At 42.3% G+C, this 25,774-nt stretch overlaps 1 protein-coding gene across 1 annotated transcript in view; it reads right to left on the reverse strand.

The window, feature by feature from the left end:
- The window catches only part of MPP3 (membrane palmitoylated protein 3), a 122,493-nt gene that overhangs the window by 80,246 nt on the left and 16,473 nt on the right, over positions 1-25,774 (reverse strand). Inside the window, exons 3-8 of the mRNA XM_033918187.1 lie at positions 25,584-25,702; positions 18,496-18,573; positions 14,824-14,904; positions 13,984-14,121; positions 7,098-7,179; positions 2,770-2,855 (exon numbers count right to left, since the gene is read on the reverse strand). Of these exons, the coding sequence (XP_033774078.1) occupies positions 2,770-2,855; positions 7,098-7,179; positions 13,984-14,121; positions 14,824-14,904; positions 18,496-18,573; positions 25,584-25,702 (584 nt within the window). The remainder of the gene's footprint in view (positions 1-2,769; positions 2,856-7,097; positions 7,180-13,983; positions 14,122-14,823; positions 14,905-18,495; positions 18,574-25,583; positions 25,703-25,774) is intronic.

Genomic DNA, 25,774 nt, shown 5'->3' on the forward strand with positions numbered 1-25,774 from the left:
TCAGCCAGGTTTGCAGAAGGACACTGTTGAGAGGGAGTCTAGGCACCTCCCTAGGAAGAGTGGGGAGGTCCTGTTCCTCCAAAAATTCTTTGGAATACCGAGAGCCTACCATCAGGTCAATCCCCAGGGCTTGGGCCATGTCCTGAACGAAGGATGAAAATGAGGACGGCCTAGCCTGGGGAGAGGGGGTTCTCGACCGCCCCACCGAGGAGAGGGGGGAGGCCTCATGGGAATAATGAGGGTCCCTAACCGATCCCGAATCCCAGGATCCCCTCTCGAGGGCCCTCGAGGGGGAAGGGGAAGTTATCCTCCTCGCAGAACCCTTGGGTGAGGACCCCGGGGTTCGTGGGACACTCTCCCGTTTCCTCGGCGAGGCGGCCCGGGAAGACTTCCCATGGGGTGAGCGGAGGAGCCTCGGGTTGTCGAGGCGCAGCTCCGACACCTGCAGCGCCTCGCCCCCGAACGACGAGGAACGGTCGCGCCGAGGCGAGCCTCGGGGCCGCTTGGACTTCCTCGATCGACGCCCCGTCCGAGGTCGCGTCGAGGGCGAGGCGTGTCTGGAAGACCCGGAGGAAGAGGAGGAAAGGCGGCGCACTCTGCGCAACTTTTCTTTGGGCCTTACACTGCGCTCAGGGGGTTCCCCCGAGGTCGAGGTCCGGGGCGGGGCCGAGACCGAGGTGAACGGGGCCACAGTACCCGAGACCGAGGTCGCCGAGGCCGGGGCTCCCGAGGGAGCCGAGGCCGGGGCCTCCGAGACCGAAGGCGCCCAGGCCGAGGTCGAGGCCGCCGGAACCGCAGCACGCTGCAACACTTCCAGGGCTCCGGACAGCTCCGATGAGATCAGAGCTCGGAGGAGATCCTGGAAGGCCGGAATCCCCACGAAGGTGGGGAGTTCCGGGTCCGGGGCACACTCCCTGGAGGGCGACCTCGGTCTCGAGTATTCCCTCGGGGTGTGCGGAGTCGAGGTCCGATGCGGGGCCGGGGTCGACCCACCCGCCTTGGCCTGACTCGAGGATGGCTTCTTTGCTGAAGGGGATGGAACAGAGGACTTACCCGAAGCTTGCTTCACTGACGACGCCTTCGAGGAGGAGGGCCGAGGCGAGGCCGAGGCCCCCGAGGACGCCGAGGCCGAGGTCAAGGCCGGGGCCGAAGCCGAGGCCGACGTCGAGGCCTTAGACGGCGCGTCGACGGCGAACAATTCGGCCATTCTTGCCTTACGGCGACGGAGGGCCCTGTTTTGGAAGGTAGCACAGCGATCACACGAGTCTGTCGGATGTTCGGGCCCAAGACAGACGATGCACCACCGGTGAGGGTCAGTGATGGAAAGCAACCTCTCACACCGGCTGCACTTTTTGAATCCCGTAACAGGACGGGACATCCACGAAGAAAAAGAAGAAGGCCGGGAACGTACCAACGTCCCGCGGCCACGGCTTCCGGGAGCCCCCGGAGGCCGACGAAAAACGAAAGACTTTTTTTTTTTTTTTTGAAAAGAAACGAAAGGAAAACAGCACCGCGAACTAATTCGAAGGGAAAAACAAACTAAACGCGGCAGCTAGAAGGCAAAAACACTGGAGCTCAGATCCACAGGGCTTTCTTGCTCCGCGGAAAAATTTGAACTGAGGACCACGAGGTGGGATGCGCCCTCTAGTGGGCGAGAAGGCACGCACATGCGTGGTGCAGTGTGCAAACTTGAAACTTTAATCAAGTTTGCTTGAAAAGCTGTCCGCGCCGGGGCTCCGTAGATGACGTCACCCACATGTGAGAATATCATGCCTGCTTGTCCTGGGATAATCCTGAATCACACACACACACATATTTGTATCAAGGATTCTCAATCCAGTCCTTGGGACATGCCTGGCCAGTCAGATTTTCAGGAGAACTACAAAGAATTGCATGAAATAATGCATGCAAATGTGTCTCCATGCTATGGAAATCTATCTCATGCATATTCATTGTGGGTTTCCTGAAAACCTGACTGGCTAGGCATGTCCCAAGAACTGAGTTGAGAACTTCTGATCTATATCTGCATTATCTGTATCACTGCATGGCTTGTGCTTATTTGTTGTAAACCACCTAGAACCATTTTTTGGTTAGGCGGTATATAAAAATAAAATTATTATTATATGTCAAACACAAGGCCCAGGGGGACAAGTCTGGCCGTTTTACATGGCCCTCAGAGACTGTTTAGTATTTAAGTGCCTGACCATGCAGCCCCAGTCCCAGTGGTGCTCCAAGCTCCTCACCACCCATTTGCAGGCAGAAGGACCCAGTCCCAGTGTAAAAGCTAGGTTGGAGCAGGGCGCTCCACAGAAGTGCCTGACCGCGCCACAGGTGTCTCAGGGCGAAGAAGGATCTATACTTCTTCTAAGACTAAGTATCTTAATAGAAAATTTGGCCCTTGACTTAGCCTGTGTTTTAGATTTCGGCCCCTTATGTGATCGAGTTTGACACCCCTGAACTATATGTATGTAGTGTATGTTTATAACATTAATTTTAATGATCAAGTTTTTATAATATAATCTTGCGGCTTGAGGGTAGAAACCTGACCATCATCATCCTCTCCAATATGACCTCTGATGTGACCCTTCAACCGATGTGTAAACAACTTCCACCCTCCTCCTTAATGCTTTCTTTATTCCTTGGCTCGATTCTTCCTAGTCAAGAATTTGTGCCTTTCTGCTCGTCTGAAATGCATCCCTCTAAAGCCAGAATACAACACATGCTGCCTTCCGTTCAACACCACATTATCTGAAAGATCAAGGTGCAGACCAAAATCTGACTGATCTCATCCGGTCGTTTATGAAGCACTGCCACGCCATTCACTTCTCGTAACTCATCTCCAACATGCACAAGACCTGAAAAGTAAAAAAACACCATGGCAGAGGAATGCACATTACAGGCTGTACCTAAACGAATGGGTCAGGACCCCGAATAGTATCACTAAATTAACACTATACCCCTTCTTCCCTGGACTTCCATCATTACCAATATCATAGCGAGGGTGAGTGGCGCCCCTCCTTGCCCTCTTCTCCACCCCCCGTCCCTTCCCCATACCTTTTTAATTTTCCAGGTGGGAGTAACACCATGAACTTAATGCTCATGTCAACTATCTTTGATGTCACTTCCTAGACACAGGGCCCGGAAGTGACATCAAAGAGAAGCGACACCAACGTGGGCAGCAAGTTTGTAATGCTGTTCGTACAGGGAAAATTAAAGAGGGATGGACGCACGGCAGGGGGAGGTGTCAGGAAGAAGTGGAGGGGGCAGAAAAGGACGGGTACTGGCACCCCTAACCAAGACCGCACCTGGGGTGTTCTGCCCCCCCTCCCCACACTATGCCACTGGTCCTAGGCTTTGTCTCCTCCCCCTATGTGGGCTTAGACTGAAAACCCATACAGAGTAATGGAATCTGTGAGCACAAAATCATACAGAGGACTCTGTATTGACGATAACTTTTTCTATTACCTCCGCCTTTCTGCTTTGGATAAGCAGAGAGGAAAAATAGAGGTCTGGGTGAAGTTTCCAGTGCTAAAATGTGGTCAGATTGAATAAAAGCTTGGGAAACAGTATAGTCCTATAGTCCTACTTCCCCTCCTTCCCTAGCTCTTGTCCTACACCTCAAAGCTCTCCCATTTCTTACTCCATCTCCCCATGTCCCCACCTCTCATTCCATCCCATTTCTCCACACACAGTTCTTGTTCTTCCATTCTCAGATACTCCCAGAAATTGCCTCAAACAGCCTCCTCTTTCCATGCTGAATGTTGAGAGGGGACAGGGCCGTACCATTTTATACATTAAAAAAGCAATGTATGCAAGCTTAAAACATTTCTATTTCTCTTTTTCCCACCACCCCTGGTTGAAGTAACCCAAGCTAGAGAATTTACAAGGGGGTGCTGAAAAATTTTCAGCCCAACCTACCAACTTCCTAAATTCTGAGCTGAAAAGATTGTTATCTTATTTTGTTAAGTGCCAATTTGCAGAAACAAATTCTTTGCTTTGACATTATTTCAGATCATTGATTGAACTATATCTATGTCATTTTCTTCTTGGTTGGGCTGAGAACTTTTCAGCACCCCCTCGTAAAGGGAAGTTATGCATTTTTTAAAAAATTTGCTCTCCATATTGTATATATATTGAAGGATTTTGGAACAAACATTCTGACAATCATGGCAAACTCAAAGCCTAGTTGGTCCCTACCTTAAAATGGAAGTTTTGGCCTTTCATAAGGGACACAACAGCATTCCCTATGCCTTCATAGTACAAGAGATGTGAATGTAAGCAGCTCAGTGAGATCTTTTACACCCTACCAAACTGTTTTTAGATGTGGCTTCCATCTTTTGTCAGAAGTAGCTCAAGGTGATTACATTCAGGTACACTAGGTACTTCCATGTTTCTGAGGCAACAGAGTTAAGAGACTTTACCCAAGATCACAAGGAGCAGCACCGAGATTTCAATATGGCTTTTGTTGGGTGGCAACCAGTGCTCTAACTACTAGGCTACTACTCTACTCCACTGTGTCTAAAGATCATAGCACCTCATCCTCCTAGAAAGCATCAACTCCGTCAGCCTGGTGAACTCACAAGCCCATACATAGAAAAAGAGAAACATAAGGCAGATAAAGGTCAGACAGCCCATCCAATCTGCCTATTCACAGCTTACACTATCTCCTCCTCTTCCTAAAAGATTCCACATGCCTGTCCTATGCTTTCTTGAACTTAGACACTGTCTCTGTCCCCACCATCTCTTCTGGGAGACTGTTCAATACATCTACCACCCTTTCTGTAAAAAAGTATTTCCATAGATTACTCCTGAGCCTGTCACCTCATAACTTCATCCTATGACCTCTATTTCAGGAGCTTCCTTTCATTGTACACAATATTCTAAATGAGGTCTCACCAGAGTCTTATACAGGGGCATCAATACCTCTTTTTTCCTAATGACCATACCTCTCCCTATGCACCCTAGCATCCTTCCAGCTTTCATTGTCATCTTTTCAACCTGTTTGGCCACCTTAAGATCATCACATACTATCACACCCAAGTCCTGCTCCTCTTTCATGCACAAAGCTCTTCACCCCCTAAGCTGTACTGTTTCGTTGGGTTGTTGCTGCCCAAATGCATGACCTTGAATTTCTTAGCATTAAATCTTAGCTGCCAAATTTCAGATCATTCTTCAAGCTTCACTAGGTTCTTCCTCATATAATTCACACCATCAGGGGTGTCTACTCTATTGCAAATTTTGGTATCATCCACAGAGGCAAATGTTACTTGACAACTCTTCAGCAATATTGCTTACAAAAATGTTAAAAAGAACACGCCCAAGAACCAAAACTTGAGGCACACCACTGGTAAGATCCCTTTCCTCAGAGTGATCTCCATTGACCACTACTCTCTGTCGCCTTCCATTCAACCAGTTCCTGACCCAGTCTGTCACTTTGGGGCCCATCTCGAGGGTAATCAGTTTATTAGATGCCTGTTTGGAACAATGTCAAAGGCTTTCCTAAAATCTAAATACAACACATCTAGCGCACTCCTTCTATCCAATTCTCTGATCACCCAGTCAAAGAAATTTAGCAGACAACACCTGCCTCTAGTAAATCCATGTTGCCTCAAGTCCTGTAATTCACACTATTTTCTATTTTAAAAGAATTTCCACTAATCTAGTTACCACAGCAGTCAGACTTACCAACCTGTACTTCTCTACTTCTTCCTCACTTCTACTTTTGTGGAGAGGAGCATCTGCCCTTCTCCAGATCTTCGGTACCATTTCGAAAAGGTCAGCTAGTAGAGCCACCAGTTAAGTTCCTTCAGTACCCTCTGATGTACACCATCCGGCCCCATTACATTGTCCATCTTTAGTTTAGCTAGCTCTTCACAAATATAGTCTTCTGAAAATCAATCAGGGTCTACCACTTCTCCATCTCTATTCATGTTTGTCTTCTGTGGTCCCACTCCCGGCGCTTCAGCTGTGAACACTGAACAGAAATATTTGTTAAGCAATTTGGCCTTTTCTTTATCAGCTTCTACATATTCCTCCCCTTCACCTTTGAGTCTCACAATGCCACTTTTGCACTTCTTCCTAGCACTAATATATCTAAATAATGTCTTGTCTCCCCGTTTTACCGTGTCAGCTATTTTTTTCTTCCATTTGCATCTTGCTTTCCTGACTACACAACCAGCCTCTCTTAACTTTTCCAGATATTTTTGCCTGTCTTCCTCTTTCTGTGATCTTTTGTAGTTTATGAAAGCTAATCTCTTATTCTTTACTTTCTCAGCTACTATCTTTGAGGACCAAAGTGGCCTTCTTTTTCTCTTTTACTTACTTGCCGCACAAAAAGATTTGTCACTCCTTTCAGTTCTGCTCACTGCATTTCTACTTCTTCCAGATGTTCCCATCCAGGCAACAATTCCTTGACGTAATCCCCCATCTGAACAAAGTTAGTTTTTTTAAAGTCTAGAACCTTTGCTTTTGAATGGGCCCTCTCTATACCCATCTTAATATTAAACCAAACCATGCAGTGATTGCTGATGTCAGATGATTACCAACACTTTTCCCGTTTGTAAGCACTAAGTCCAAAATGACCCCTTCCCAAGTGGGTTCCATTACCAACTGCTAATGAAACCCATGCAGGAAGGGGTCATACTGGACTTAGTGCTTACAAACTAAGAGATTCACTTACCTGAGGGCTTATACTTAGCTGGGGGCTTTGATCACCCTTCCTCAATAATTGTAGTTTGAAGCCCTCTTCAGTAGGTTAGCCAGTCTGCTGCTGAAGACACTTCTTCCCTTCTTTGATAGGTGCACACCATCCCTGCTAAACAGCCCTTGGAAAATACAGGAAGCGGAAACGCTCTTGATAACACCATCCACACTTTCATCTCCAGGATGCAAGCTTCTCTGCCCTGGCCTTTACCCTCGACAGGGAGGATGGACGAGAATACCACCTGCGCACTTGCTTCTTCTCTCTCATAGCCACAAAGCCACTTTTGATACATTTAGAGTTGTACCTGGCAGTATCATCTGCATGCACTTGAAGTATAACTGATAAAAGTGCTGTGCTTTTGTGTGTGTTGGGGGATGGGTAGGACAGTACTTACCACTACGGTCTGCAGCACCACCTCGCATAATCCTGGCCACAATCACAGCGCCTGTGTGCTCATCTCGCCTAATTGTAGCTCCCTAAAAAAATGGACACAGATGGTAACTGTTAGGACTCTCTAGTCTCCAAGTGAGGATGAGAGAAAGGGAGGTTATGTCTATAAATGGTGGATGAAATGATTCAATGTTGGAAACCCTACACTGTCTTCCAAATTGTGACCTTATCTTTACGCTTCCTACTGCCTAAATTAGCTAAGCTCAAAGCTAAGTATTTTGGCACTTTGGATTTGTGATTTTTAAAGTTGCATCCAAATGTCATGATCTATAGAATTTTGATCGAAGATTAAGAGAGCCAATGGAATTAGCTGTTCTCACTGTTCATATCTTTCTAAAGTCTTTTCTCCCACATTAACAATATAAAATATTGACAAAGTAAGCATTCATCTATAAGTCTGAGCTACGGAAGAAATTAAGACATAATTGTCAGTTTTATTGATTGCATGAAGTTTTATTTTTGTGGCCTTCTGCATTGATTGACTTTATCCTCTTCTCTCCTTCCATTGCTCTTACCTGATCCTTCAATGCCCGCTCCAAGCATGAGTGAATTCTGTTGCGGCTTTAGTTGCCACCATCTCTCCTAGCAGAGATTTCAGGCCTTTACTGCCCTATAGGGGAAAAAGCATTTCCTCACACTTCCTACCACCAGTTGGATGTTTGTTCCTTTCTGTTTGGTGATTTTGTGGGAAAACAGGAGAGGGAGATGTCTGCTGAGAAAATGTGTCAGTTTTGTGCAAGATTTTCATTTTTTTTTCTCGTTTCAAATGGCTGCTAATTTACACCATTCTTCTCTCTTCCCTCATCTAGTTATAGTTAGTTGTATGTTCAATGCAATCAACCAAAAATAGTTCATAGAGCCACCGAGCTTTAGGTGTACTGTATGTAATGAAAGCAAAATTTGTCTCCAAATTTTGGGTTAGTAGCTATTGCCCAGATACATTCCATGCAAGGACTACTAGGAAACGGCGTAACAGATTAAGAAACTAACAACTATCTTATTCTCATCTGGAAACAAGTTCTCTGTAGTAGGGCAGTCACATGACCACTAAGCCTTTCAAAAAGTATTCTTCCGTAAAGCCTAGGGGCTAGTGATGGGCCCAACTGATGCTAACCACAGCTCCTTGGCTCTTTCCTAACCTTTTTGGAGGTTTTGAATAGCTTCCCGACATAATCGCATTGGGAAGGGGCATCCACACATGCGCAGATGCAACGTGGTGGACATCATGTGCGCATGATGTCATTGTGTCATGTCTGTGCATGCGCAAATGCCATCTGGGAGCGGGGCGGAACAGGGCAGGAAAGAAGCAGAACTGGGGAGTCCTGGGGGTGTGGCCATGGGTCCAGAACCTTAACCACACAAGTATCTAACAAAGAAGAGTGCGATGAATGATAGCACACTGGATATAGCATCCCTGGCACCACAAACATTGTATTCGCTCATACCCACTAATCCACACTCATTGAGATAGACCATTGTCAGCTTCACAGGGCTAAGATGCTACCGTGAGAGACATGCCTAATAGGCACAAACCCAACTTCAAGAGCAGCAGGAAGAAGTCCAGGAGCAGCCTGCCTCCCCCTCCCCACCTCCAACAGCCCCAGGAATAGTCTGCCTCGACTCAGCAGCCCCAGAAGTGTCACCTCAGAGGAGGCCCAGGAAGGACAGAGCTGAAGCTCGGAGGAGATAGACTCCAGATCCTGGGAGGTGCCACTCTAGGAACTTATCCAAATCTTTTTTTTAAACCCAGCTATGCAAACTGCTTTTACTACATCTGGTAATGAATTCTAGGGCTTAATTTAGCATTGTGTGAAAATATTTTCCCCTACTTGTTGGGTTTTTTTATCTATCAAATTTTAAACTTTTATTACCAAGCTATATACTTAAACAGAAAAGTGAAATATAATAAAAAATGATTGTGGGGGGAGGGAGGAAGCATACAAATGGATGGTAATTGAGCCCAAAAAAGAAAATATCACTTATGTCCTCTATAATGGATCCAAAGACTACAATAATAAGAAATAAGGAAAAATAATAATTGAAATAAGCAAATTGACACCTGAATCTCACTTGGATGTACAAATATTTCTTCATAAAGAGCTAGATGTCATGTGAGCAGCATTTTTTATTGCCCACAATATATTTCACTACCAGGAAGCAGAAAAGTGAGAAGGCTAAAAAAAGACATAAATAGATTGGTATCTATTTGTTTTAAATGTACTACTGAATAACTTCATGGCATGTCTTCTAGTCTGTATACTTCTTGGAAAAAAAAAGTCCAATTAACGTTTACCTATAGAGACTGATTTGGCCACTAGTTAGTTAGCGGGGGAATCTCTCACAACAATGGCAGATGACCCAAGGAGTTGCCCAGAGTTCTCCCCTTTGCCCCATTCTTTTAATTTATATTTGAGAGACCTAGGTTCATTGATTCAGAAAATAAAATATTGAATAATTTTTTCTATGCCAACAATTTTGTATTAATTTTTCCCATACAAGGAGCCGCTGAAAAGTTCTCATCCCAACCAAGAAGAGAATGTGGAGCCATGAAACTTACAAGTTACTCCACGCTTTTCTTGACATTTTTCATTTCATATCATTGAAATGAAGTGTCATAAAAAAAAGTATGGAATAACTTGTAAGTTTCATGGCTCCACATTCTCTTCTTGGTTGGGATGAGAACTTTTCAGCAGCCCCTCGTATTATCTGATGTGTCATCAGTTAATATCTTGATGAATGATGTGTTTATGGATGTCCCAACATTCTCTGAAGTTAAACTCTGATAAGACAAATGTAATTTATTTAAAACCATCACATCTAATATGACAGTGGGAGAAAGGAAATCTAGCCACATCTGTAGAAGTGGTGAAACTCCAAAATATGGAACTTCTGGGGGTTTGTAGGTTTAACTATGGAAACTCAGGTTAATAACATGATCAATAAATTGTTGTGTATTAATAGGAATAGCTGTTAAGTTACTAACAAATCGTAAGGTTTTCCAAGTATCCATTAAAATTCTATTTTCTTTGTATAATCTGGGCATCTTGATACTGAGAACATGAGAAAGATGTAGAGGAAACATGAGTCGCCATTCCAAATATAACCAATCAGGAGTGTACTCAATGAGCTCCAGGAGGACCCAATACATACCTTGACGTAAAATATAGGCTTGATGGTACCTATAAAAATTTGAAAAATTTACCCTACCCTCCTTAATTGGCTTTTGCAAAGATACTAAAGCAATTCTAGGAGTTTTACCAAGCCAAATAAATTTGATAATAATCAAATTCAATTTTTTATAGAAAGACCCCTGAAAAAATACTGGTATCATACCCATTTGATAGTAAACCACAGGCAATATCATCATTTTAATGGTTTGGACTCTCCCCCACCAAGATAAATATAATGGATTCCAATGTTCACATAATTCTGTAACCTTTTTTAACAAAAGTTTTTCATTCTCTTTTACCGTATCATCTACTGTATTGAGTGGAAGAATTTCAGATTTATTCCAATTTATTTTGTTTTGTTTTTTTAAATTCTTTATTCATTTTCATATGTTACAAGTGTAGCAAATAAACTCATTTAAAACTTAAAGATACACACTTGATTAACTCTCATATAAGCATCAAATTTAACATTTCATTACTAATTAAAATTCTATAATATTTTAAATATTATGAAAGAAATCTAACATTTATATCATCCTTATTGAATCTAATAATCCCTCCCCTTCCCTCCCTATTCAATAAAGGTTATATTAGTAAATTTCAGAAAGTCTGGGGACGGTTAACAGATTTTTGTAATGAATGATTAACTTTTCCCATGTTAAGGTATTTGATTAGGGGGGAAAAGGGTGGGTTTTACTTGTTGTTATTATATAATACATGAGTATTTCAATAATTTCACAGTAAGGATGATTTTATCCAATTTATTTTGTAACCTGAAAATTTACCAAACATTTCTATCAATTCTAACAGGCAAGGAATGGAGGAACCTGGATTTCTCAAATATAGTAAAATATCATCTGCATAAGCAGAAAACTTGTACTTCCAATCATTACGATCATCTTTTGTTTTATTGTCCCCATATCTTAGCCTTTTGGAACTCAATCTGGGATCAAATAAATTGTTTATTGGAAAACCATGTAGCATTATCTTATGATACTGTGATATTTGGAATGTCTATGAGAAAAAAAGAGTCAGATATCATCGTGTAATAATAAACTTTTAATGATCATGACTGGAGTCGCCATCCAACATATTACTAATAACTGGAAAGACCATAGTAGGCTTAATTTTAATTTCTGGTGGAACTCGTTATGTCACATATATAGAATGGAAAGATCATTGGCGATACAGAATGGAAAATATAAAAATTTTATTAAAATATGGGAGCCATTAACATCTTTTTGTCATGATTAAATGCCATTTTTCTATTAATTATACACCACTTAATGTTGGGTGGGAGGAGAGTTTCAAGTGTAGGGTTTATGATCTTATAATGAATAATGGGCTTTGAAGGAGGGTGGGGGAGGGTTATATTTCTATCTATAGGATATAATGATAAGTTGTTCAAGTGGTCAAATTAATAGTGTTTATTATGAATTTCTGTACACTTGATGAAAGTTTAAAAATCAATAAAGAATTTAAAAAAAAATAAATTGTTGTGTAAAATGAAATAATTCTTAAAGAAGTTATTTGCATGGAGTAGGGTTATGGATTGAAAGCTATATCAAAAAGGTGGGTTTTAGGTCTGCTTTTAAACAAGGGAAGGGGCTTGGTAGACAAACTCGGGCATAGAGGGCAGCTAGATGAAAGGAACGAAGTCTGGAACTGGCAGTGGAGAAGGGTACAGCTAAGAGCGATTTATCTGAGGAACAGCGTTCTCTGGGAGGTGATATTGAGGGGCAGCAGAATGAACACACTTGTAGGTCAGCAATATAAGCTTGAACTGTATGTGAATACGGATAGGGAGCCAGTGAAGTGATTTAAGAAGAGGGGTGACATGAGTGTAGCGAAGTTAGTAAAAGATGACTGCAAGGTCTTCCTGCCAAACAGATGCAATTATTGCAGATTTTGCAAAATGTTGCTGCTAAAATTTTCTAGGAAGAAACATATTTGATCATGTTACACCACTATTATGAGAATTGCACTGGTTGCCAATTGAGAGAAGAATCAAATTTAAAATCTGATTTTTATTTTCAAAATTGTATATGGGTTATGTGCAGGTTACTTGACAGATTTGATAACTGTACTGTATACCAATCAACTAGGCATTTGCTTTCTTTCCAAGAATTGTTATTGATAATACCATCTTGCAAAGATTGTAGATTGATCTCCGCTAGGAAGGGAACTTTTGGGCAGAGCTGCATAGCTTTGGAACATATTACCCAGTGAAATGAGAAATTTATCTAATATTGGGCTTTATAAGAAGGCAATAAAAACATGCACTGGCTTTTACAAAGCTACTATAGAGGTTTCTACCATAGGCTGGCGAGTTAAATACTCTGGCGCTCTTAGAATTCCTAGGAGTGTCAGAGCATTTACCTCGCTGGTCCATGGTAAAACCTCTACTGTAACTTTGTAAAAGGAGCCCATGGTTATTCCAGAAATATCTTTGATTAAGTAGGGTGGATATTATGACTATATTTTAAGATGTATACCAACTGTTTATGAATTATCATGATGTATTCTCTCTTGTTGTGACTCGCTTGAAACTCTGCATTTAAGCAAGATATAAATATGGAAATAAAACCTCTGGATTGGTTAATAACGACTTGACCTTCAGAAAGGTCCTTTCTGCTGGACTAACAAAGGAGCCCTTTTACCAAATAGTGGTAAAAAGTGGTTTTAGCAAGTTCAGCACAGACAGAGTCTGTGTATATCTACTGATGAGAATGGTTCACAGATAAAAGTGGCTTTGGTATGTCCTTACACAGGTCACTGCTGATTGGGTAAAATGGGCAAAATTCCTATTTTTGGTATTAATGGTCACGTGCTCATTTTGCTGTTAGTGTTTGGTCATTAAAACAAGAGTAGCAAATAAGCCCTCACTGTCAGTGGCATCCACACACCCTCCTTTCCGCCTCCCTTTCTTCCATGACCCCATGCCACACTTGCCCCCTCCCTTCACACCCTGTACCTCTTTAAATCTTTGTCAACTGAGCAGCTTCTCCAGCCTGCTGCTTGCGCTAGCTTTGGCTTTCACTTTGACATCACTTCCTGGAAGTGATTTCAGAGGGAGCTAAGCCAGCGCGAGCAGCAGGCTAAAGTAGTTGCTCGCACTGGCAAAGATTTTAAAGAGGTATGGAGGGGCAGGGAAGGAAGGGTGTGAGCGTGGCATGGGGGGGCAGAGAGGTGCCGGTACCCAGGGTGGTCTACTCCCTTCATTCTCCCCTTACTATGCCACTGCTCACTACCACTCAATATTCAGCTTTGTAAAAGGGCTCCCAAGACTTTCAGCATGCCTACAAGATTTCAGTTCTGCTGTTTCTCATTTGCGTACAGCCTCAGCGCGCTGGCATACCTACTTTAGACAAGTGAAATTTTCTACAACGTAACTGTACAGCTGTAAATTTTGGAGACAGCCAACACTGAAAAACCATTTGCAACTTTTCCTAAACCATTCAATCTCTTCTCTGAACCCTTAGGTAGGGTATTTCATGTTCTCCTTTTATGGTTTAAATGATTTTATTAACAAGATAACATATTGTAACTATACACAGCTGTTCGCACTGCTTTCAACCTATTTTTCTACTATTGTTAGCAAGATCATATGGGAACTCATTTGAAATCAGACTATGCAAATGAACTGAAGCTTTTACATACAAGGGGCTCCTTGTTCTTCACCAGGCGAACAATTTTCACTGATTCTTCATCAAAGCTGTCATCGTAATTATCTGGCAGAGGTGGGAGAACTGGGTCAAAATTCTTCTGGGCGACTGTGTCATGAACAACAAGTATGGCCTGAAAACAAAACACACAAAAAAAACAACCAACAAGAAGGCATTGCCAAGATTCTGCTAAAGGCTCTTAATAAAAATTCCCCTTCTGTTAAAGAGTTATGCACATAAATGAGATGTGCAGGGTGCTGGGTATGATGGGGCTACTCTAAGACCCATATATGGTGCCTAAAATAATTAGTGCCAACTAGAACAGTGCTTGGTGTAATTCTACGAGGTGTGCTTACCTCTTATAGAATCATACTTTGTGCCTTTACATAGTAACACAGTAAATGATGGCACATAAAACTCAAGGCCCGCGGCCCGATGCCTCCAGTTTTACCTTGTGGCTGGCTCCCTCCTCCTCACAGTCCTAATGTGCACGGAGCCACGTGCAGCGGCTCCTTGTGCGTGCTACACCTGAACCGGAAGCCTTCTCTCTGACGTCGCAATGTCAGAGGGAATGCTTCTGGATGAGGTGTGGGACGCGCAAGGAGCCGTTGCACGCGGCTCCGTGCACATTACGGCTGTGAAGAAGAGGGAACCGGCCACAAGGTAAAACTGGGGGCATCTGACTGCGGGCCACATAAAATGACCAGGCGGGCCGGATTTGACCCACGGGCCTTGAGTTTGACACCTGTGCATAAGATGCTCACTTTCTCTGTTCACTGCTTGCCAATAGTGATGAATTGAGATAGAAAGGTTTGTCTTTTTTTATTTTAAATACCTTTAGATGTGGCGTGGACAGGAGCTGTAGCAATTCCTTCTCCTCACTGCACAGAGGGGTGCCCTGCAGTTCCTCGATCACCTGAAAGATGCCCAAAACAAGCAATGGGTCACAATATATGACTGATTACAGATTGATGATGAGATCTCAAAAGCAAAAGGAGGGGGAAACCCTACACAGTCCTAAACAGAATCTGGATTTTTATTCTCATTAACCCAAAAGGAGAGCCAACGTAAAAGCCATGGTGTGTAGATTTCCTAGCACTTTTCAACTGTGACCCTGTTAAAGCTGACATCACCCTTCCTGACATGAGATCCTTTCAAGAAAGTAAGCACGAGGCCTGTGCTTCATCTTCCTCCCAAAACCAACTTAGCACCCAAGTCTGAACCCAGCTGGTAAATTTTTATGGAAAGGACCACAGCTCCCAGTGAATGGACATACTGAAGCCTGCACCAAAATTTAAAGCATTTTTAGGATGTGGCACAAATACCAAAAGTGAATGATTTAACATACCAGCCCTTCTCTATTCCCTTCATCCTCCAAACCCCTCCCTTCCACTCCAAGAACTTTCACAGATCTCTTTAAAAGCTTACTCAAAACTACAAAACCTGGTGAATCTAGAGGCTAACTTGTAAATAGTTCATGAAATGAAAGGCATATAATTTGTTTATCTGTTTATTGCCCGAGTTTATTCAAAGATAGAATCTGCATGCACAGAAACATTTTCCAATGTCATGCGGCCTCCATACAACAATTTTAATCAATGCGCCAAATTGGGGGGAAAAAGGGTAAGCCATCTTACTGCATTTTGCTACTGATAAGTCAGGCAAATATTATAAGCATCGATTAGTGAAGTGCAGTTGGGAGCGAAGGAGAGATATCTGTTGGGTTTGTATTGATGATATTGTCCAATTGTATTAGCTTAATGAGAAGGAAATCTAGGAAGGAGGCTTAGAGCACAGCTATGGACACGGCTGGATTCTGTCTGCTTAGAGAGGCTTGCTTTTAACCAGAGCTTCTCTGAGCCCTTCAGAGAATGGCTTTTCAGTCCTAGTGTGTGCCCAGCCAGTGGTACAGTAAGGGTAGGTGGTGTCCTTCTTGCTGCCCCTATGCCACACTCATGCTCTCCCTTCCCCCTGTACCTCTTTAAATCTTCATTAGCGTTGGCTTTCCATCTGATGTCACTTCCTAGCCCCACAAGCAGCAGGCCATTGATGTTGTTCGCACTGATGAAGATCTAAAGAGGTATGGTGGGGGGGGGGGGGGCGGTGGAGGAAGGGAAAGTGCAAGCATGGCATGGGGGGGCTGAGAGGTGCTAGGAAGCCTTGGGAAGTCCACCCTCCCTTACTATGCCACTGTGCCCAGCAACCAGTAATACCTCCTCTGCCAAGCATACTTTCTCAATTGCATTTAAAAAGAGAAAAATCTGCTTCTTTCTGCTAGAAGCTGCTCAACACCATGGTAAGCATACTATTTATTCATTTAGATTTATATCCCATCCTCCCCAAAGAGCTCAGAATAGGTTACAGTTTACATTCACAGTGTTACAATACAGGGTTTACATACGGTGTGTTATGCTATATCTTCATACAGAAATGCTTACTGATGCTGGTGAAGGGTTGAGGGAGTGACTAGGCAAAAAGGTAGGTTTTTACAGATTTTCTAAAGTTAAGAAGTCCTTTAAGGGCTCTGGTATGAGGAGGTAGGGTGTTCCAGAGGTTTGGTAAGAAATGGGAATGGGATCATTTCCAAGCTGTCAGGAGTTGGAGGGAGTGTCCTGATGGAATATGTATATTTCATCTTGGGAGCGTAGTGTTCTCTTTGGGGTATGGAGAGGAAGTTTGTCTGAGAAATATTTGGGTGTCATGTTGTAGAGTGATTTATAAGCCAATACTAGGTCTTTGAAAATGTAGCGTTTGGTTATGGGCAGCCAGTGAGCCAATATCAGTGCTGAAGAGACTGGGTCATGGGTTTGTAGGTTTTTCAGTAGTCTTACTGCTGCATTTTGAATTCAATGTAGTCGTTTGGTGTTTTTTGCTGTAAGACCGTTGAATAAAGCGTTGCAGTAATCCAGGCGTTTAAGGGCAAAGGCATAGAGTAGTTGAAAGATGTCTTGTTCCGTGAAGTACTTTCTTATCTTTCGGAGCTAATGGAGGTAGCAGAAGGATGAAGAGACAACTTGTGAGATGTGTTTGGAGAGCGATAGGTTTGAGTCGAGAGTAATTCCTAGGCTCTGTACTTCGTCTTTTGCCATCAACATAGTTGATTCCCAGGTTAGGAAGAATGGGTGTAGGAATATTTTTCTTTCCTAATCCATAGTATTTCAGTCTTGGAGGCATTCAGTTGAAGTTTGTTCGAGGTTATCCAATGTTTAATTTCAGATAAGCAGTTGTGCAGGGTTGTGGTCTGGATGTCACGATTTGCTTCTAGTGGTAGGTATAGTTAAATGTCATCAGAGAAGGAGTGGATTTTGATTTGGTATTTTTGGGCTACGTCAAATACTGGTTTGATGTAAAGATTGAGAAGAAAATGGGATAATAGGATCCCCTGTGGTACTCCATATCAGATTTGGTTTGGTCTGGATAGATTAGTGCCCAGTGGAACTCTTTGGGATCTTTGGCTCAGAAAGGATTGGAACCAGTGTAGGGCTGTATCACAGTTACTGATTTATGTGAGGCGAGCGAGGATAGAGTGATCGATGGTATCAAAAGCTGCACTCATGTCAAGCAAGACATTTCCCTTATCCAGCAGTTGCCAGAAGTCATCTATGATGTCGAGTAAGACAGTTTCAGTGCTGTAGTGGTTTCTGAAGCCTGACTGGAATGTGGAAAGGGCCCCCCGTTTGTCGATAAATGTTTGTAGCTGGGTTAGTGCTGCCTTTTCCAGTATCTTAGATATGTAGGGCAGGTTGGAGACTAGCCTGAAGTTGGTTGGTGTGTTTGGGTCGAGGGATGGTTTTTTTAGGATCAGCCTAATGATTGCTGATTTCCAACTTAAACTGATTAATCATTCCTAACATTACCTCTTTCCTTGAATCATTTTAAAATAATTAAAGCTTTTTCTATCAATTAATTTTCTTTATATTTTTTCTTAATTGACCCTATCCTTGTGTACAAACCTTAAATGTTCCTTTTTCTTTTTTTTTATTTTATTTTATAAATTGTATAAATTGTATTTCTACCCTTTACCTACTTGTTCCAGTTTTTATTAATAGAACATAATGATTAGTCTGTATAATTTTGTCTCATTTGTATTTGTCATCCCTGGCTTTTATTGTACATTACAATTATGTAATACGCATTGAAATATTGGATATTGCGTAAAATCAAAATTTAATAAACTTAAACTTAACTTTCAGGCACATGTCCTGTTTATAGCGAGGTGTTGATGAGTGGAAGAACAGAGTTTATAAAGGAGTCTTTGACTGACATTAGAAGATGCGATGGATAAGGGTCCAAGATGGAGTTTGAGGGCCAGATTGTGCCTGCAATTCCACTAAATTCTTTGTGGGAGATGGTATCGAAGCTAATTAGGGTTTCTTATAGGAATTTTAAGAAGATGGTGGCAATCAGAAGTCTGGATAAACCTCTGGCTAAAGAAGAGTTGCTGCAATGGCTGGGAAGAGTAGAATAAATGCATAGGACTCTTTGCAAGTAAAAGGTAAGTGCTTACATCTTCAGCCAAAGCTGTGGCACTTTGCAGCACAGGGACTGGGCTCTGCCTTTCATACTGAAAGAGCTTTTCATGAATCTGCAAAACAGAAAAGCATCAAAGTGACAGAACAAAAGTTCCCCACTGTTACAACATAATTCAAGAAGCATAAATTGGAAAAAAAAATAAGATGATGACTTGAAAGTGCCTCAGATCCAGAGGCATAGAAAAGGGGAGTGAGGGAGCAGTGCACCCATTGTCCTTTCTGTTCCCCCATGCTCCTTCCCGACCCCCATGCCACTTGCATGCGCCCCTTCCCTTGTACCTCTTTAATTTTCCCGGCGTGAGCAGCATCATGAACTTGCTACCCGCACTGGTGTCAGCTCTATCTGACATCACTCCTGGGTCCCGTGCCTAGGAAGTGACGTCAGGGGGAGAGCAGACATGACTCAGGCAGCAAGTTCGTGATGCTGCTTGTGCCAGGAAAATTAAAGAGGTATGGGGGAAGAGAAGGTGGGCGCCAAAAAAAGGCCCAAGAGACAGTAACATGAAATGCAATTCATGTTGCTTTCATTTATAATGAATTGCTTTAATTTATATGAATTTTGCCTCCATAGGCCCTTTATGGCGCTTAACGCTATTTCTAGCATTAGCCACGCTTACAGTGGCATTAGACACCATAAAGCACGGAAGGTGAAATTCCAGTGCCAATTTTTTAGGCGCCTTAAAAATCATCCTCTTCCCTTATACTGTGGAAATGGTTTTTGCACGACATTCTGCTGCCCAAGCATGTTAAGATCCAGCAACACCTTTTATGTGCTTTTTAAACATACAAAGACTTTAAGAAGTCTATACATGGTACTGGGGATCAAGAGGGGATTAGATGATTTCCTGAAGGAAAAGGGGATTACTATACAGGTCCTGGACCTGATGGTCTGACCCAGCAGAGGAATTGCTTATGTTCTCCCTCCACATTCTCAGGGGTTAGGGGCAGAGCTGGCCTGCGAATATGGGAAAATCACAAATAACTTTTAGGGCTGACTCTGACCCACTCCCGCCTCCTCTACACCTTACCTGGTGGTCTAGCAGTGAAACGGGGCAGGAGCGATCTTCCGATGCTCCTGACCCGTGCAGAGCTGTCAACAAAAATGGCTGCTGTGAGTTCCCACTGTAGTCTCGTGAGCCCACAGGAACTCAGGGCAGCCATTTTTGTTGATGGCTCTGCATAGGACAGGAGTGTAGAAAGATCGCTCCTGCCCCGCTTCACCCTAGGCCACCAGGTGTAGTGTGGAGAGGTCCGGGAGGCGGGGGTGGGTCAGGGTTTAGAAACTCTCAAATAACTGAAGTCACGAGTCCTAAACCCACAAATATGGAGTGAGAAGTGTATTCTCTTTGCAAATGGCCACCTTTTGTTGTCTTATAGCCTGGAAGTAAAGGGTGGGCTTGTTCCTTGTAGCCACACATTCTACCCCACAATAGCCAACTGAAAAATATATTTCAAAAATCACTTAAAATAAAATAGTGAAACCTTTCCCCCCCATAAAATAGCTTGATTAGATAAGTGTCCATTCCCACCCCTCCCCAAACTTTGTCACAATCCTAAATATTTAAAGCCCTGATGTAGCCAATCTCTTTCTAAAGCACACAGCAAAGGAGCAATTCTATAAAGTGCCAAAAAGTAGGTACCCATAATCTGTGCATTAAGACAGAATTCTATAATGGCAACTAGACTGTTACAGAATAGAGCCTAATTTGGCATTTGGGTGCTAAAATTTAGGTGCAAAACTTTACACCATGTAAAAGAAAAGTCTAAGCACATAGAGTGCTTGAAAGTGTGACATCTAGGCATGCAACTTACAGTATTCTATTAAGTTTGGTACCAAAGTGTTACCTGCCTATTCCCCGTCCACTTGCACATCTCTTTTGTAGTTGTGCATTAAAGCACTCAGATGCTAATTTTGTACCCCCATTTGGGCATAATTAGCATCTAACTTAAGGTACACTGTATAGAATTAGGTGAGCAAGTACATTGGCTCTGTGTTCAATTATCCCAATTGATATGATGCAAGAAAACCAGACACAATGGCAAAAGACACAGATAATAGAAGTGTTGATCTTAGGTAACTATTCTGTGCGTTATTTGGCTACAGGTTCAATTAAAAGTCTACATAAGAATAGCCACTTATCCATCTAGCCCAGAATCCTGTTTCCAACAGTGGCCATTCCAGGTCACATGTACCTGGCAGAATCCCAATAGCAGCAACATTCCAGAGCTGAGATTGTGATGTCATAATGCCTCATTCCACCAATGCCTAAGAGCCAACCTCATCAGTGATGTCACAATGGCTCAATTGTCCTCTACTTAGCTCACATAAGAATTGCCATACTGGGTCAGACCAATGGTCCATCTAGCCCAGTATCCTGCTTCCAACAGTGGCCAATCCAGGTCACATGTCTCTGGCAGGAACCCAAACAGTAGCAACCTGATAGCTTGTCTTTGCGTGTTACATCCTATGAACTCCAGAAAGAAGCTCTCTTTAGCACAATGAAAGTGCTAAAGTGAGCGTTAGCAGTAATTTGAAAGTCCAAGATCATGCTCCATGTACTGGGGCTTAAAAGCGAGGTTACTACTGTCACGGTATGTACAAGGCAATTAACCATTTGGAGACATTGCCCCCAGTAGATACTGCCAAACATACTTAGGAGATACTGTATGCATGTGGTCAAAGCAGTACATTGTGAAGCACAGTAGCAGCAGCATGTTTGTTGATTAACCACATTTATCATAGAGGATAGTAGTGGCAGTGAATGCAGAAGGCCCCCTAAGGAAAACCTGCCGCCCTCTGCAAGAAAGCCTAACAAACACACAGCCAAAGCTATCATGGGGTGGCTAAGGGACAAAAAAATAATGCTCTTGGGTAGCCCAGGGTGAACTGTTCCCTTGAAGCTGAGACGGAGTCCTCCATGTTCAATCCAGTCAGTAGGGGGTGCTGTTTCACTACCACATTTTCCATAGTGAGGCATGGGCAAGCTTTGCAGGACTCCAGGGAACCTGCCTGTCTTTGTTAAGTTGCTATAAGAGTTGGAATATGTACTCCAAGTTCCCCTAAGATTGCTAGTTACAAGTTAGGTCAGGGTAATGTTTAATTTTTATTATTATTTTGCAATGTTGTAATTGGTAGGTTACCCTCCAAGGATTTTTCAGACTATTTCTTAACAGCTAATTACTAGTTAATTATGTTTTTAGCCTTCTAATTGGTTCAAGGACCTATACATCAGAGATCAAGACAGGGTTGAGTGGAAGCTGAGGAGGGTGGGCAGGAGGTTAAATACTTAACAAGACATTCCTCAGCTGCTATCTGTGCCCTAATCTCATGTTACACTTTGAAATGCAACCTAAAATACTAATCTAGACTAAAACACTTTTTATATAAAAACCCTAACAGAAACTCTAAAGGCGGCACTATTGCCTAAACTGACTTTACTGTGAAAGCAGAATACTGAACCAAAAATGTAAAAGAGAAGGACATTGAAAACCTAATGAAGCCCAAGTTTTACCTTTTCCCAAGTTTTGCTAGCAGGTAAGATAGTCCAATGGAGTTTTTTCTTATCCTTAGCAGATCCTCATTCAGCTCCTCTCTAGGACAAGGGAGAAGTTGAGGTCTGGGTGGCCTATTTATTTGTTAGCTGTGCTTCTAAGTGAAAGTTATGTCAAGTTTCAAGTTTATTAAAATATTTGATTTGATCGCAAAATCCAAATACATTTAGCTAAAAATTAGGTTAAAAAAACCAAACAAGACAAGACAATTGGAACTATTTTAACAAAACAATACATGTGAAAAAGGGAGTGAAAAAAAAATTGAAGGATTAAATACAATCCATAAACAAAGAAAATGGATAGGTAATAAAACAAGAGGTTGGGGAAGGTTACCCACTTAATTTTTGCTTACCAGCACTACTAGTCGACTTTAAAGTATCCTAATATAATAGAATTTAAATGATTCCGTTAAAAGCGTCCTTAAAAAGCCAGCTTTTTAGAAGACTTTTAAACTTACTAAGGAATTTTTCTTCTCTTATATTGATTGGGAGCGAGTTCCAAATTTGAGGGGCTGTAACAGAAAAAATCGTATCGCTCCTTGAATAAACGAATTTTAGCAAAGGGACTACTAGTAAAGATTTTTCTTCGGATCTTAAAGATTTTGTGGGAGTAGAAGGAATTTCTAAGAATGCAGGAGCTTTGTGTATTAGTATTTTATGTGTGAGTAATGCTATTTTATATGTCAGCAACACCTCCTGGATGAGTCACCCTTTAATCAGTCATTATTGTTTAGCTGAAAGACAACTAAACAAAAGAGCAATTTCTAACTGTCTAACTGAAAGACCTTTGTAAAAAATATGTTCTGTAGGGTTACTTTTTTCCTAGCTGTATTTTAAACTAATTTTAAACACTAAACAAGACTTTCCTCAGCTGTTATCTGTACCCTGATCTGATCTTATGCTCTGAAATGCAACCTAAAATACTAAAACTATATTACCTGTGGATGTTAACTTAGAATGTGAAGGTTAATTTAGGATCTGTGAATATTAATTTAGGTATGCAAATTTGACTAATTATTACTATGTAACTTGTTTTGTCCAAGTATTGTGCACTTTACCTTGTAACCCATTCTGAGCTCTCTGAGGAGGATGGGATATAAAATGAATTAAATAAATAAATAGTGACTGAAAACACAATGTTGGATCCCCACCCACCCCTGGCAGCAATGCAATAGGAGGACTTCCGTTCAGCTTAGAAGAAACAGTGCCAGGGTGCAAACCTCGATCCAATAAAAAAACTGTGGCATGACCTGAAACTTGTTGTCCAACATGCCCTGACCTGACAGCACTTGACACTGACAAATCTGGCTTGGCAAAATTGGTGGACATCTACCCAGCTAACTCACAGCTACAATTACTGCCAAGTGCTTCCACTATATCTTTGGCCCCTAATAAAACATTTTTATCCTTAAAAGGAGTGAAGTATGGTATCTTGAGTGGGAAAAAACCCTCACCATACATTTTTCATAACAAAAGAGCAAAACATTCAAGGGAGTGAAGACTTAAAAAAAACCCAAAAAAACCTCACATAATACACACACAGCTATAGAAAAATAGAAAGTTCATTTCAGTTTTGATTCTACTGCTTTAAATGTATTTTTATACATAATAGTTATGACATTTAGTCATTTAGCAAAGATATATGCATGCATAGATATACACAGATGCAGATACACACCACAAAATTTCCTAATTTATGTTTAGAAAGACAACTGGAAGACTTAAATTATCACTACAGAGATAAGTAAAAAAACAAAACAAAAAACACAACACACTCTGCCCAAAATTAGGAATCTAAATTTAGAAAGATGATCAGTAGAAATATTTCTATACATAGGCACCTGGTATTTAGCTTCCCTAAAGTCAGTCCTGCAATTCATGTACCTCTATTTAAATGCTTAAATTAGTGCCCTAATACTAACATCTGGAACTAGAAGGTCCCAATCGCCCGTGTCCCCCCCCCCCCACTCTCCACCCACCACCACCACTTACAAGAACTACCAGACACCATTTTCTGGAAAATATAGGCCACTGCCCTGTTTATTGGAATAAATAACAATCCACAAATTATTATAACATCTGAGCTACTATGTAAACAATCTTTATACACTAAATCCCCAATTCCCTGCCATCCTCAGCTACGGCCTGGGGGTGGCATGACCTTGATGCCCCTTAGAATACCTTTTCTCTGAAGCTCGCTCCCCCCGAGCTCACGTCCTCTTACAGCTCATCGCTGGATGAGCCCACCCCCCCAAAATGCTTGGTAGCTCAGGACACCGCCACTGCGACATCCCTAAACCCCAGCGCCAACCGAACCACCCACGGAAGGGAGGGAGGGAAAAGCCGCCCCCAGGAATCAGAACCCCTGACCCCAGAAGGTCCCAGCCTTTATACCCCCCCCCCCTCTCGAACCTTCCATGCTCCGGCCAATCAGAAGCTCCAACAGGTCAGGGTGGGAAAAACTACTCTTCACCTTTTTTTTTTTTTTTTTCCCTACCTGCTCAGCTATTTCTCGATGGGCGATAACTGGGAACTCCAGCCCAGTATTAAATTTTGCCCGTCGAGACTAGCTCTCGGGCTTACACTTAAAATAAATACTAAGCACTTAACCTTTTCCTCACATTTGAACTCTTGTACCAAGCAGGGCTAAAAACTGGCCTCATTGTGGGAAATTCTTGTGCCATGAAGAACACTTTTAGCGCTACCAGTAAAACACTGCTTTCTCTATTTTTCCAATACTGGCCTTACACTAATTTCCTCTGTAGCAAGTGGCCTTTAATAAGTAAACTCTTACCACCACCTCTAACTGGTGCTGTTGTCAGTGGTTGCCTTAAAAGCAGCTGCTGATCGTGTGTTAATCATGTAACAGCGACGGTTGGAAATGTAAGCCTGGAAAACTATGCCTTTGCCAGAGGCACGATTCTCTAGCACCTACCTTTGATGTGAATTGTGCCTCTTTAGGGCCTTTACGGCACCTAACGCCATTTCTAACAGCCACGCTTACAGTGGCTTTGGACGCCATAAAGCACCTAAGAAGGTGCAATTCCAGTGCCAATCTTTTAGGCGCCTTAAAAAATTAGTGAAAAACATTGTTTAAATGCCATTTTTCACTGAGCTTGGGCATGTACTGGGGCCTAAAAACCCCAGCGCCATGTAGAGAATCTGGGCCTAAGGGCTCATACGCTAATCCTGGCGCTAATTATTTAGCAAGGCCACACCCACTCTCCACCGCTGATTCTAAAACTACCATGCAGTACGCATGTCTTAGTCCTTACCAGAGGTTAGTAAAAGGGCCCTAATAATTCCGACCTCAAAATATGACTGTTAAGAACTCTGCCCTAATTATTTTCAAAAATGGTCTGTTTTGGTTCCTATATGCCCAAAGTTACATATACATTTCTATGAGATTATATTCTGAATTTCAGAAAACTGATCACCACACTTTTAATTATCAAATTAATGACAGCAATATAAAAAAACCCACTGATCTAAAAATGTCACAAGAGACCCACCTTCATTAAATAATTCAGACTTTTTTCACCAAAGACATCTTGAAGGACTCCCATTTCTTCTTTGTGATTGGAGTCAGGCCTTAGCTGTGACGTTAAGAGTGCCAAAGTCTCATGCAGCCCTAAAAAAACATAAGAGGATGCAGGCCACTGACGGACTAGGAATGCCTGCTAAGTTATTTGTAAAATTGATA

This window comes from Geotrypetes seraphini, chromosome 13 (assembly GCF_902459505.1).
Source record: "Geotrypetes seraphini chromosome 13, aGeoSer1.1, whole genome shotgun sequence".
Lineage (NCBI taxonomy): Eukaryota > Metazoa > Chordata > Amphibia > Gymnophiona > Dermophiidae > Geotrypetes > Geotrypetes seraphini.